At 39.5% G+C, this 15,831-nt stretch overlaps 1 protein-coding gene across 1 annotated transcript in view; it reads right to left on the reverse strand.

Moving 5' to 3' along the window:
- Positions 1–15,831, reverse strand: part of LOC109918406 (tetratricopeptide repeat protein 28-like) — a 153,607-nt gene that overhangs the window by 74,202 nt on the left and 63,574 nt on the right. Inside the window, exon 3 of the mRNA XM_048611636.1 lies at positions 5,815–5,959. Coding sequence (XP_048467593.1) covers positions 5,815–5,959 — 145 coding nt within the window. The remainder of the gene's footprint in view (positions 1–5,814; positions 5,960–15,831) is intronic.

Below are 15,831 nucleotides of genomic sequence, written 5' to 3' on the forward strand. Positions count from 1 at the left end.
TCTCCCCTCCCCCTACCGCATCCCAAAACCAGTCCAGCTCGTCCCCGCCTCCCTAACCTGTTCTTCCTCCCACCTATCCCCTCCTCCCACCTCAAGCCGCACCTCCATCTCCTACCGACTAACCTCATCCCGCCCCCTTGACCTGTCCGTCCTCCCTGGACTGACCTATCCCCTCCCTAACTCCCCACCTACACTCACCTTTACTGGCCCCATCCCCGCCTCTTCGACCTGTTTGTTTCCTCTCCTCTATCCATCTTCTATCCGCCTCCCACTCTCTCCCTATTTATTTCAGAACCCCCCTTCCCCTCCCCCTTTTCTGATGAAGGGTCCAGGCCCGAAACGTCAGCCTCTCTGCTCCTATGATGCTGCTTGGCCTGCTGTGTTCATCCAGCCCTGCACCTTGTTGTCAAAGAACTAAGGATGCTGGGGATCTGAAACAAAGACAGAAATTGCTGGAAAACTCAGGAGGTCCGGCAGAATCCTTGCAGAGAAATAATGTTTTGTGTCTGGTGACACTGCATTACAACTGCTAGCAGCTAGGAAAAAGTGGTAGATATGGTCAAGTTGGGGTTGGAGGAGTGACAGGTGAGCAGATCGCTGGAGATGGTGCCCAGATAGAGACAGCTATGAAAGGGGAAGCCAGACAATGGGATTATTGATAGTAAGCCAGGACTGAAAAGAAGCTGAATAAGTGATAATGAGGGCTAAGAATAGGAGAGAATGGGTAGGTTGTGCTGAAAGCGGCACAAGTCATTCTAGCACATAGGTGTTGGGAGTGGCTAAAACAGAAATGGAAGGAAGTGATCAGGCTCAAAAGTTATTGAACTCTATGAGTCCTAGAGGCTGCACTGTCCCCAAGCGAAGGTGAGATGCTGTTCTTAGGGCTTGCACCAAGGCTCATTGGAACACTACAGCAGGCAGGAAACAGAAATGTTGGTTAGGGAGCACTGTGTGTGTTCAAGTGCCAGGCAACTGGAAGCTCAGGGTCATTTTTACAGATAGAACAGTTCTGCAAAGCAGTCCGTCCCATAGATTTAAACCATCAGGCATCAGAAACTCATTCACCTCTCCAACTACCCTCAACCCCTGATAATTGAAAATCAAACACTATTCCCAACACAATGGGAAAAGTTCTGTTTGTGGGCATTTTCATTCATCCCCATCTCCGTCTCCATCTTCAAGACCCTCACCCCACTGCACTTCAGAGGGATGCAACAGAATTGATAAAGCACCCACAAAAAGTAACAATGCCCTAACCATAACCTCTAAAAGAACAAAAGGGGAATTGAGAGACTGAATGGACAGTCTGAAAATGGATGACAGGTGAGAGGAAAGATAGTTTGGATCACAAAACCGGTGAACTTTTCTTATACATTGAAGTGTTCTTAAGAAAAGAAACAAGAAGAATGAAATGCTGGATGGAATTTGCCCATTTTCAGGTGAACAGTTTTGTCAGGTCAGATTTAAGGTCCACAGCCCGGAGCGAATTTCCTCATGCAACCTGTCGCTAGTCCCCTTTTTCATAACGTAACCAGGTTCTCAGGCACCTTTCCTGGGGAATCACAGGGCCAGGGACGTGGAAGTGCTGGGACCTGCCCTGGCACCATATTTAAAGCCCAGCTGCACACCAATCCAGTCAGTGCTGGGCAGAAACTGCCCCTCACTCAATGGTGCTTGAGCCTCTCCATTCAGGAAATGTGACAGAGGAAAGAAAAGCTCTCTCCCTTCTTTTATGGACAGGGGACTTGGAGGTTATGAGGGAGTGCTGGTGGAGAGGAGGGCAGTCTTTTTCTATCTGACAACTACAGAAGACCATACAATCAGACCAAGCCAACCTGGACTTAAATTGCAGCCTATGTCAGTGCTGTGTCCCAGGTGGAAACGGACACCCAGCAGTGCAGGAAGAAAGTTTGGCAAGAATGAGTACCTTTATCTTCTCTCTGCTACTTCACATTCACTGGTGAATACTCATTCTAACTGTCACTGCACACACCTCTCGTCAAGACCCATGGACTAAAACTCTACTATTACACACAATGTGTCCACTCAAGAACTCTCACCCACCTCACCTTACCAAGCTATGAATGTTGCTGCCCTCAGCACTTCCTGCTCATTCACTGGCAATACCACACTGCCTCTCCTGCTCATGCATTACCACTGACTGCCCTTCCATCCACCTTGCCCCCAAACAGGATTTGGATGAGCCTTTTGACTGACCATTGGGGTACCCATGACTGACCGAAGTCCCTGTTTACCCAAGTAAGGAATGCCCCACTTTGTAATTCACAAATGACCGTTTGCTTGAAATACATGTGCTTATATATAAACTGCTGGCATGTGCTGTGGTGCAACACAGTGCCACGCTCACCTGTTTGACTGTTCTGCATTCCCCGCTAGGATAAGCTGCTTGCCTCTCCCTCTCTGCTAAACTGTAATGCAAGCCAAAGAGGCTAGCAATCTTTAAATGAGCACTAAAATCCCTGTGCTCTAAGAAAGCAATATGATATATAAAGAGACTGACAGCCTCCAAGCAAATGTGAAGTGAGTAAATGCTAATAAAGTAAGATAAGAGCTGTACTAAGTAACTTGAGTAGATGCATGAGATGATGCTTCTTCCTGTGTGCCAGACAACCTGGCAGAAGCATGCAAGTCATCGGTTCTGGTAAACTTCAATGGAAAGTGTTGAAAGGTTGAACAGGTGTATGAGTTAGCCTGAGAGCAGTCACAATGATGTGCTGAGGTCGGTGGTTTGCTGATGCCAACTGATGTGGATGAAAGGTCAAGGAAGATGGCGTAGGCATGGACATCATCGTGTTGACGCAGTTGGATGATGGACAGGAGGGGCATTTGGTGGACTGCCCAGGTAGCCACATTGATTTACATCGCTGAAATTTACATTGCCTAGTTCCTTGGTGGAGGAGAGGAGAATTGGAAGTGGCATACAAATAAGGCAGTTTGGGAATTTATTGTGATGTAAATGTGTGGAAATAAGGTGGTCACCTCTCAATGGTGATCTTCTGAAGTCACCATTCAAGGCTTGAGGGGAACATTGGAAAAAAGATCTTGTCAACGTCAAGATTCTAATTCTTTCATTCTCACCATATTTTCCCACTTTACTTACCATTGCTCATGTCACATCAGGGAGGATAAAATTCTACCCGTTATTTGTGAATTCAGTGATGAAAAGAAACGTGGACGTTTAGCACCCTCTGCAGGTTTAAACTGCAATTATGTAAGAATTTAAATTTCTTTGCACAAGAAATTTGACAATTGAACTACCTGGGTGTTATGAATCGTTTTGAACCATAAGTTGGTAATAAAAATAAGAATAAAGAAATCAAATGTACTTTGAACTAGTGACTCATCACAGAATTCAGTAGTTACTTTTATATCTTTACACTCTTCAATCTGACAGCATGAAGTGAAAGAATTCACAGGCAACAAAACAAATGCTATTCTTCCGACCATAACCATCCTTCTGCCAGCTATTAGCTTGGTTAGTCCCCAGTAGGAATGTGCGCTTGATGATGTCCATGATTTGTGGATGGAACTGCACCCAAATTCACTACATGAGTATCCTGCTGGATGTCAATTCAGAACTGAAGCTCGCTCACTGATAATGGCTAGAGTAGGACTTAAAACCTTCACCTTCTGTTTATGAGGAACAAGTATTATTGCTGAGCCAAGAGCTCACTCCAGCTAAGTTGTTGATCAATTTTATTAACAATTTGAGCTACTGTACAAAGCAATTTTGCACAACTATTGTGTTAATAATACTCCACAATAAAATTTTAATTCCTGGATTTCTACTTTAAAGTATAACTGAAGACACTTCGGGAATGAAGTCAGTGGTAAACTTGTCACGCTCCTCTGTCTACAGCATTCTCTGCCAGGAATCAGGGCTCCTTCCAGCCCTTGCTTTGAGAATCCCATTCTAACAGCTCTAGTGAACCATGTTATCGCTCTATCTTGTTCTCCTGCATGTTACGTAGAAGATACCAGTTGTTGCATAGTTTACGTACTTTACATAATCTAGGTATATATTCACTGCACATTCCACTGTCCTCCAGTGTTAATGATAAATCACAGTGATTTACTGTGGAATAGGATATACTGAGGAAGGGTCACCAGACCCGAAACGGTAACTCTGTTTTTACCTTCACAGATGCTGCCAGACCTGCTGAGTTTCTCCAGCAACTTTGTTTTTGTTCCCGATTTACAGCATCCGCAGTTCTTTCGGTTCCCATTTATATAAACTCAATTAATAAGACAACAATAAATTAAAACTTAATTTCTCCAAGTTCACACAGATTATGTCTTCTATCGATCTCACGTCACAAATGTCCTACTACCGCTGATTCTGCAGTCTTGGATTTGGTGAGGACTTTGAGCTAAAATGCCATGATACCTTTGTTGCGGATTTTTAGAGAGCTTATTAATGTTTTTGTGAGAGCCAGGTTTATATCTCAGATGGCGGACTTGCTTTCGCTGCAGATGGCAGTTGGTTGTCCCTGATTTTCCAAATGCCCTCACCTTTATACCAGTAATGACAGAATAGTATTTCTTACACAGGATCGATGTTGTCAACACTATCAGTTTTTTAATTCAATTGGCTTTCTGCATCTAGGTGTTTGGTTTAAATTAATTGGCCAAATTCAAACTTGTTGCCTTGGTTAAAAAAATGTTGCTTGGTCTTTCAATATAAATGTTTCAATTTTTGGGTATTTTCTGTTCTGGCACCCTCCTGCTGCTGCTCACAGACATATATTTTTTAAAAATTTCCAAGAACATAAAAAACACTATCTTTTAAAGGAACGATGCACTGCTTTTCCCCACAACCATTTTTACCAACAAATGCTAACTTCCTGCCTTCCAATTCATGACCATTCTACACAACTTCATAACAATATTCTCTATATGCCTTGCTGTTTCATGATGTGTATTCTTTATATATCCCTGTGCTCATCCTCTACATATCCTGTGATTCTGTAATGTTCACAAACATGGGCACACAAACATTAATAAAGAAATAAATACTTCTTTTGTTGAACACATGGATGACTCTTGTTCTCACTTTACTAATTTGAGCATACAGAAATTAGAGTTCAGCATTTCTGTTTCCAAAAGCACCTACAAAAGTAGTCAACATTAAATTGCACACCCTGATACAAAGTAAGAGTCCTCTTTATGACACTGGCCACATTTCTGAGGATCCTTCAAGTTGCAATCCAGTCTACAAATTTCCAATGCATTTTCTGAAAATTTCCAAAAGTTTCATAATCGATTTCTTCTACATATCCTGCTTTGTTTGTTTCTTTTCTTTCCATTTCATACCACATTATCCCCTAACCTCGTCTTCATTTCCTGCTCTTCCACATTATCAATTTTCAATATTACATACTATCCTTCAGTGGACAGCTTTATTGTACATAACTGTTGCCTATTCATTATCCTGCATATAACTAAATTTCTCACAAAGTTGTTCAGAAGTTTTCTTTTGTTATAGCTTATTAATGGTGTTGCTTTCAGAAAAAGTGTTTTACTTATCATTACTGGCAACCTTCTGATTGGTTCAAAAGAGGTATATTCTCTAACGTGTATCTTGCACTTCTCAGAACTGCTTCATTCATTTTATCAACACCGATATCTGTAGCTCAACATAATTAAAACAAGAAAATGGCCGACATCATTTTGTCACTGAAATTTGTTTCCAGTGGTCATTTCTTGATGTCTTTTTATCGCACCATGTTGTTTTGTGAATGTTCACAATATGAAAATAAGGAATGAGTTGAGCTTTGCTCTTTATTCACTTACCCCTTCCATTGGGGAGATGAGGAGGTCATAGAGAGCACGAAGAGGTTGCTTATCAACTGAGTTCTGTTTACGAGGCAACGATGAAGTGGAATCTTGAAGGCCTGACGTATTGCTGCTGAACAGACTACTCATACTTTGGCAGCTCCTGAAAGAACATAATAATAACATGCTCAAGACCAAATTTTCAGCTTCTGTGTTAGGTTTCAAATAAGAGTAGTTTATTAGAGTTCACTGTTCAGTCAAAACTACCACTGCATAATTTTTCTCACTTGCGAAGAAATCCTTTCTGCTGATCAAATGTTATTGGACAAATGTATTATTTTTGCACACTTTTCACATAGACTTTCAATTGTACACTCAAATCTAACCAGAAGGATTTCATACCACAGTACTCCGCAATATTACCATCTGAAAACTGCCAATAGTTTTGCATGCTTATGTACCATGTCGAACTGCCTGTAAAGCACATAAGGCAACACTTTTCACTGTACTTAGGTACACGTGATAGTAGCAAATCAAATCAAATCATCATACTTACATCTTTATGCCTGTAAACTTAATAAAATTTGTACACGACCTCTTCCAAAACAACTTGGAGAATAGACAAGCTGCATTGTAACAAGATGATAGTCATAAGGTCAAGTGGCCTCTCTCCTTATTAAAGCATAATTCAGATAATGCCAGAAATCTGAAATGAAAACAAAGTTTTTGGAGAAACTCAGCAAGTCTGGCAGCACTCACGGATAGAGAAACAGAATTAATGTTTTGAGTCTGATATGACTCCTCTTTGGAGCTCAGTTCTCAGTAACTCAGAACTCAGTAACTTGGAACATTAACTACCTTAATAGGAGTCTGTTCCATTTGTTCACAATTGCGTGTCAGGGAATAATTTTCTGATGCTTAATCTTGACCATGGTTTATGAATCTTGAACTTGCATCCTACAGTCTTCAGATAATTTAATAGCTTGCTTACTTAAACTTTTGCTGTACCTTTAATTAGTTTAAAGATTTGTAATATATCTCATCTTGGTCTTGTTTTGTCCACTTAAAAAGAACTATAAATGTGCCCCACAGTATCTGGACTCATTCTTCTTGAAACCTTGGCGATACATTAATCTATTCCTCAAGACAGAACACAGGATTTCGAGGCTCATACGGGGCTGAACAAGGAGGAAGGTGGGTGCAATAATTCACAGCCCCACCAGCTTGCTCGGTGGTCATCTCATTTATGATCGTTGCGGTGGATCTAGGGGAAGCAGTAGAGTCAATATCTGCAAGAGTCTGCTAGGCAATTAAGAATAACTCATGGCCTATTACGGTTTATTGTAAGAGGCTAACTGGAATTTTCCAGGGGATCTAGCATTCTCTGATAGGGTTTGAGCTCTTTCCCCATGTGTCGGAATACAGCTGCGGCCACAGACCCCCAGTGGGGAGTTGAACAGATGCTTTTTTTTTCCTGATTGCCATCATTTCCATGATTCAGATTTACTATCCTTTCACTACGTTGCGTGCCACTCTGAGGATACCATCATTTCTTGTCAAAGCTCACACAGCCAACAAATGATGTTTATATACTCATGAAAAATAGGAGTGGGGAGATCTTTCAACCCTTTGTGTATGTATTCCATATTCAATTAGATCATGGGTGATCAACTTGCAGCCTTAATATCACTTATCTGCCTCCCTCCATAACTCTCAAAACCCTCATAAAACTACCTACTCACCCTCGAACATATTCACTAAACAAACATCCACTGCCCTCTGTCACAGAATTCCAAACAGTAATGATTTTCCTTGGAAAGAAATTTCTCCTTGTGTCTAACTTAAATGAGAGACCCCTTCATTTACAATTATGCTCCAGAATTCTAGATTCACCCATAAGAGGAAACATCCTCTCAGTATTTACCTTTTAAAGCCCAATTAGAAATTTACATGCTTCATCAAGGTCACTTCTCACTCTTCTAAACTCCAACTGGTATAGGTCAAACTTCCTGATAATTCCCTCATTCTCGGAACAGCTTAGCAAACCTTCTTCTAAACTACCTTAAAATGCAAGTATATCCTTCCTCAAGTAAGGAAAGCCAACAGTGTATACAGTACTCTGGATGCAGTCTCACTAATGCTCTATAGAGTTGCAGCAAGACTTCCCCATTTTATCTCTTTTGCAATGAAGGCCAAAATTTCAATATGCCTTTAATTAACTCCATTGTAGCTCCACTTTTACATTTTCTGATTCTTGTACAAGGATACCCAGACCCCTCTGAACTGAGTTACTTATTTCAAAGTAATTACTCTGCATGCTAAAATGGTCATTAAAACAGCGATTGACCCCCTGTACATTACATTCTGTACGCAGTGACAGCACATACACAGACTGCCCACTTTTATTTCATGCTGGTTATTGAAGTTGAGGGTCTGGAGGCAGGACAATGGCCCAGTGCTGACAGCAAGAGTCAAAAGTGTCAGGAAAGGTCTGTACAGGGTTCAGCCTGGCTTTTTTTTCACCTGGGAGTGACAGGAAAATTGTAATAATATTGGGAGGCTGCAGAGGGATTGGGAGAAATATTGAGGCAACTAGGAAGTGCAAGAAGAGGCATGCTGCAAAGAAAAGAGACCATCTTCAAAATAAAATGAAACACTTTTTATTTTTGTCATATTGGATATATTATCTTACACATTGCAGTGCCATCTTCAGACAGGCAGCTGCTTCCTGTCACTTGATAATGATGTTAACTGTGTTTCTGCCTTTGCACCATCTAAAGATGGAACTTACAGGATACTCTCACCATGTGTTCAGCATCATTAGCACAGCATAACATTTGAGATGCTTCTGAAGCGCATTATCCAACTCAATTTAACGCTGAAACACGTAAGGATGTATGAAGGCTGATAACCAAAATCTTGGCCAAACAGGTAGATTTTGAGAAGTATTGGAACAGGGACATGGAGGAGGGGTTTGACAGGGAATTTTAGTTCTTAGGGTTGCAGCAGCTGGAGAGGGGTGGTGGGGGGAGTCTTCATTGGTGGAGTGACTAAAATCAGGAAAGTTTAAGGGGCCAGAATTAGAGGAGTGCAGATTTCGTGGAGGATTGGAGAGCAGAAGGAGATTACAGAGACAGAGGTTAGGCCATTGAGTGATTTTTAAAAAAAGGATAAAAATATTTGAATTGAGAATTATTTAACCTGGTTTCCAAGTACATCAAGTGAACACAGGTAATGGATGAATGGGGCATTGCTGTATGTTAAGAAATGGGCAGCAGAGCTTTCGACAACCTCAATTTGTGGAGAGTAGAATACAGGGGTGCACTGGATTAGTTCAAGTCTCGATGTGACAAAGATGTTGATGTAGGTTTTAACAGCAGGTAAAGCTGACAGGGCTGCAGATGACAATATTAAGGAGGTGGAAAAAGATTACTGGACATGTTACATGAGGTCTGCTAATATCCTTGAATCTCTTTCAAGTTCTAAAATCAGTGTGATTGTACCAATAGATCACAACATTATAAAAGCCAATCCCAGTCGTTAGATCAACCACACATCTATTCACTTCTAATGTTCATAACGAACAGAATTAATGTTGAGATATTAGAGCTCTATTTCAGCACTCTCCAGCAAGTTAAAACATATCGCTATGTCCTGAAGCTATCATAACTGAATCAAAGGTCTGCATTAAATGTACAAAGGCCCCATATCAGTCAGAGTGACTTCCTCTAACTGCAACCAGATTACTTTACACAGATTACTTTTCTGATGTCATTACATATTGTACATGTAGCAGAAGCATTGATAAAGTTCTCCAACAATGGAAGGAAGTCAAATAGGCTGGTGGCAACTCTCTAGTGTTAGGCAAGCTCAGCTAAATTGCCAGCATGTGTCAATGAAAACAGCCAAAAGATTTATGGAAGCCTTTTATTATTGTCCAACTGGAAGTATGGTCTTTCCTTTCTTGCCTCCAGGTTAAACACTATAAACAATGGAAATTCCAAGTGTTCTTTCATACTCATTTATCATTATTTAGAAATTGTTTCAATTAGGAAGGTTCACTAACTAAATAAACTTAATCTATTTTGTCAAAAGTTGCTTTTCCACCTTACAACTGCAATCGAATTCCTAAGATTACTGATCCCTGCCACAGATGTATCAGATGAAAACAATGCAGTCAAAGGAAGGCTCTGTGACTGCTCCAGGCTCAGTCATTTCATAAACATTCCAATTTGTTTTTGGCAATTTCACCCTCAATTATAGAATAAAACGGAACATTCCTGTTTCACGACTTGTTTTGTATCACCCCTCCTTAATCCCTTTTTGAAATAACAGTGTAAAATCAATGACACACTTGCAGGACTGAGCTCTGTTAGATATTGTCCTGTCAGTATTCTCACACTAGATGGCACTGGAGATTTCCCAGTGCATCTTTTTTCTCCTTAACTACTCATGGAATCAGGTTGTCCATCATCATTTATACATCAAATAAAACAGAGGTTTCAAAGTGTGAGAATTTTTGTGGTCAAATATTGATTTTTTAAAAATTGTAGCCACAGTAAAGTTTTGTTCTGTTCAGTAAATCTGTTTACTTGAAGAATCTGGATCTGCGTATCTTTAGCACTTGTGTGAAAAGTCAAATCTAAACCTTCAGGTTACAGGCTGTTACAAAACAGGACTGATTAATCCAGCATTGGTTGCTAAAGGATACAGCCAAGTTGGGAATTGCACCAACTTTTATCTTGAAATGGAAGCATTCTGCATTTGGAGGGTTGAAGGAGTGTACTTTGATTGTAGCAGACATTAATAATCCACACCAGGATGCAGGGGATTATGGGTAAAACAGAAGTGGCAGCATGTTGTGGTTATCAGTATGGGCACTGCCAACATACCCACTTCCACTGAGGGAGAGAAGGGAGTGTTTGATCATACTGCTTGTGTTGCAGTGAAGAAACAGAAATCCCATCCTGTCCAGAGTTGTGATTTTGGCAAGTTTATTAGTACTATCAAGGGTATGTTTCTACAAGGGTTCCAGGAATCTTGGGCAACATTGCAATGATGTCACAGTACAAAGAGTACAGTGCGGACAGAGTTAAGAAAGATGTGCAGAGAGAGGTGTGGAGTGGTTTGATTAACTTTAGGCAATAGAGTTCATGGACCAGTCTTTCAATAATGTTATTCCTCACTGCGAACTGGAAATCAAGCTTCACTATTCCTGGAGTTGTCACAATGTTAAAGATTGTAAAAATTATGCACAATTCCTAATTTACCCGTCATTTAGGCCCAAGCTGACGGAAAGCATGGGCCAGATTTTTGTACTTAACAAGAAGTACGACTTATTACAAAAAAAAAGCATAGCTTCATGTAAACAATTATGAACCATCGACCTATAACTCTATTAAATAAATACTCTAACTCCCATATAAACCTCCCCTTTACACACAGGAAAAAAAAAACATGAGTTTTATGAATAGAGGGCAAGACTGGAGAGATGTTTCAGTGGTTTCTGTTCACAGGGTTTGCTGAGGTTATTCTTATGCTGATCAGAACACTGCTTCTTGATCTTCCTTCTCCAGATGCTTTCACTTGTTGGCAAGAACCACTTGGTGACTGGCTTACAGTTACGAAGGCCTCTGAATTACTACTTAAAATTCACTTAGAGCAACTGCTGAAGGAAAAATAAATTGGTTTTCTTCATGCTTGAAGCATTTTTACTGAAGAGAATAGCCATGACTCCTGAGTCTGTGAGAATCTGACGGTTTCTCTTGGTCATGTTCACAGCCCCAAGCTGTTATACTGCGTGAAAGCTAATCACCTAGTTGTTGGCAGAAGGAAGGCTTTTGACATTGATAATCAGTCTACAGACCAATCAGCTACTTGTTGCCAAGTGAATCCCCATTTTAACACAGGCCTTGGCTCCAGTTTATCTGCAAATCATCCACTACAAGCTTGAACTAGCAGCTGTGCAAACAGCGCTTATAATTAGTGGGTCACGTACTTTCAAAAAGTGCAGCGCTGCCTCAACAATCCATGGTTTTTAAAACCACAGCCAAAAATACAGAAAAATAAAAAGACATGCACTTTATGATAAAGTATCAGCAAGGTTAAAGGCTGGTATATTTCTGAATGCTAAGTGTCACACTATTTAAGCTTAATATGTAATAAACGGTGTTTTGAAAAACCTGAAGGCATTCTTGACCTTGCCTTGTCTTGTCTTTAACCAGTCTGTCTAAACCCAAACTTGTGAATAGGATCACAAGACAAAAAAAATGTATAGTCTATGCTGGGCAATAAGTTGTGCAGTTACAACAGAGGGCAGAGGGACAAGGATTTACTCAGTGGTGACATGTGGTCGCACAGAAGCAGCTATAGACTACACTGGATCAAAAACTGTGCAAGCATAGAAAGAAAGAACATCCCACTCTGCACAGCCAGTGGTAGGGCTTTAACAGATGGTACAGTCAGCATGAGCCTCTTACTTCTGTGAGTAAGGCATCCAGTGCAATCAGTGTTAGGCAGCAAGCTATTTGAGCGTATCAGTGGTTACAGTCAACAGTGGACTTTGAGCTGTGAAGATACTTTAGAAGGTTAAGAAAATCTCAAAATAAGCATTTTAAACTGTAAAGTTAAAATATTGAGAAGAAAAAACAAAATTATTTTTAATAGGTAAAAGAAAAAAAAGTCCCAATTAAACGTGCAGCGCTAACAAATAAAATTGAGACTTATTTGAAGACAGGAATAGGATAATATGAGCAACAAATCTACTCCTCCCAGGACAATAACTCTGCAAAATGAAGTAAATTGGAAACTCATTGAACGTAATAAGGATGCTGCAGTTTTTAAATGGTGGTGTGTTAAAATGTAATTTTACTACTAATTGCAAAGCCGGCAGTGCCAATGCGATCGAATGGCTGACTAATTAAATTAGATTAGACTTGTTGCGATAATTTCACCAGTTTTCTTTATAGGATTTTATATGGAGAAAATGATCAGGAACTGTTTGAATGACTGCTCATCTAGATGTGATTTAAATAGCATGTTGGCTGTGAAGTTCGTTGAGATGTTCTGGGGTCATAAAAGATGCGCCATAAATCAAAGTTCTTTCTCCAAATGACATGAAGTTGTGGTGAACACGCAAGCCCTTTGAGTATCACCCAGCATTCAATAAGACAAACACACTTTATTTAAGCCATGTCAGCAAGTTTAATGTACTGCACTCTGAAAGATAAGCACAGCTCCTTTTGCTTATTTCAAATGACTTAAAATAAGTCTTACTCTACTGAAGAATAAATATCAATAACCCAATAAGATAGCTTTGCTAAAGAGGTAACATAACAACAAACGGTGTTGTTCAATCCAGATTTACAATTTTCCAGGTGGTTTATTCTTTATCTGATTCCTTTGCTTTTACTGGATTCAAGTCTTACTGTGCAACATTAATAATGCATTCATTTTTGTCCACTATTTGTCCAAAATCTTTCCTTATTAACTATTCTCACAGATGTATATTATCCTCTGCAAACTATCCATAGCAGATCAGGGCATACATTGTTCTCTCAGCATGTTTCACAAAACTCAGAATGTCGACTACTCTCTTTATATAATCCAAGTACATTATCTTCCATACATAATTTTCTGTACTTCAGCAGGCACACTATGTCACAATAGCAGTAAAATATGAACCATCAATTTTCACTTGCTATCATCTGATTTTAAGACACTGAAAAACTAAAATAGTTTTCAAAAAGAGAATAAAACACTGACTTAAAGATGGTCATCTAACCAGGCTCAGGGAACCACCATGAAACAAACAAAAAGAGTCAAGAATTGAAATTAGCACTTTATCCAAAGGCCCTGAAATTCAGTCAGGGATAAAGACAACATCATTTCTGAGTTTTAATTTACACCTTGCTAGACATTTTACATATTGGGATAAATGATATCTGTAATTTATCCTGTTTGATAAAAGACAATGATTTCTGACATGGGAATGCACAAGCGAACTTATTTCAGAAAACAGCTTTTGGGCAGAGGAGAGAAGGATAATGGATTTACAATACAGAACTGTAAGAAATTTTCTCTCTCTTTCTCCCTCTTCCCCTCCTCCTGCCTGTTTGCTCCAGCCTGTTGAGAAACAACACCTAGTGAAAAAACAAATTGGAGAAACATCTCTTCACTGAGAACTCTAGGATATTTTTAGATGTACCCACTCATGAGGACACAAGACATCCATTAAACAACCCTGGTTTCAAGTTCAAATCAAACATTTTAAGGACTCCAAGGACCTTCTCTTTTAAAGAAAACAACACAATCTGGACTTTCCTTTTATGCTGGACACACTCTCCTGTATACACTTTGTCTGTTTGATGTATTTTATTATTTTTCTCAGGGTTAGTAAAGAATTCTTTTCTCTAAAGAAAACCTAATAATTGGTCCCTCAATTTTGACTAGAACAGTGTTTTAATTGAAGTGTGAGGATAGTTGCATGCCAAAAAGAAAGAATTAAAAATAATTGCTGTGAATGATTGAGGGCTTAAAAAAAAGTCCCCAATTTACCTATCCTCACCTGGCTATAACAATTACCTTTCCACATGACTCACACTACACATGTGGAGACATGTTTTGTACACACAACTTTTTACAATCCATCTAAGACTGGCAGATGATGCTTTTCCAAGTTCTTTGGGACATACACTGGCCACTCAGCTCTATTCACACTAACATGGAATGTACATTATTTTTCTCATCCCTGTTATGGTATCCTAAAGTGTACAGTGCAGTCCTGAGCTGTCAGCAACAGTTTAGATATACATGTCCTGATCTATTTATATATCTTGAAGTTATATGTCAATTTCTTTACACTGCAATGTTTGAAATTGACTACTGGCATGGTTTCTCATGTAAGCTTAAGAAAGAGAAAGGAGTTTTTGGGTTCTTCCTCTTGTGATTTAATTGTTTGAATCTCTAAGCTAAATGGTAAGGAGTATGTTAGATTTCTACAAAGAAAGCACTCTGCCACAACTAATTAAACTAAGAAAGAAGTGAGTTGATCATAGTGAAATGAAACCCTCCCCACAGCGCTGACACCATCAACAATACATTTTGGAACAGCCTCGCTGTGTCATTTTGTGATTAAAATCTAATGTTGATGGGTTATTTCCAATAAACTGCAGTGTCCATATGATTCACAATTGGGCAAAACATTCAAGGGATGAAATATCACTCAACTTAGAAAGGTTTGTCAGCAAGACCTATCAAATTTCTGAAGGCAGCCAAACACTTGACCCAGAAATTGGCACAGATGCTGATGAGCTTGTTGACAGAATGGCCAAAGATCATTCATGTCAAGGCAATGCAACATCTACTCTTTGTTATCCGAAACCAGTTACTCCTTCCATTGAATGACAAGTTGCAAAATCTTCCTTCTCTTAAGAACAACTTAGAAATCATTTGGGCATTGGATGAATATTTGGAAAGAAATAATAAATCAGGGATTTGGGAGAAAGGAAGGCAATTAGGCATTAGGTAATAGGACCAATGCAAATGTGATGGGCCAAATGGCCTCCTTCTGTGTTGTAACAGCTATGGGATTCTGGTAGGTGTTTAAAAATGTAGTTTTCAATCAAAACACCATTGTTCACAGAGCTCCATATGTACTCCTCATTCTGAAGATCTTGAAAATGTTCAACAGAGTTGCTTTTATGCTTGAGAAATCTTTTTTGGAATCAGGTCAGCTAAACAAAAAGTATCCCACATGATAGCTTAAGGGGATTTAAGGAAAAGAGTGTTTTGCAAAACTTAGTCAAAATATTTAGAGAAATAGATTAGGAATGAATTTTTGAACTGCATCCAATTTGGCACTGCTTATTTATTTGTCAATTGAAACAATTTTACTGGCCTTGGTTGGCAGAATAGGGTCAATACAAACAGCACAGGGATGCAGATACATTTACAGCTGAATTAAATCCAGTGGGTCATATCTGTCTCAGTAAATTAACAATTCTATTGGAACTGTGCTTACACATATTTTACACA

The sequence above is a fragment of the Rhincodon typus genome, chromosome 24 (genome assembly GCF_021869965.1).
Source record: "Rhincodon typus isolate 14 chromosome 24, sRhiTyp1.1, whole genome shotgun sequence".
Lineage (NCBI taxonomy): Eukaryota > Metazoa > Chordata > Chondrichthyes > Orectolobiformes > Rhincodontidae > Rhincodon > Rhincodon typus.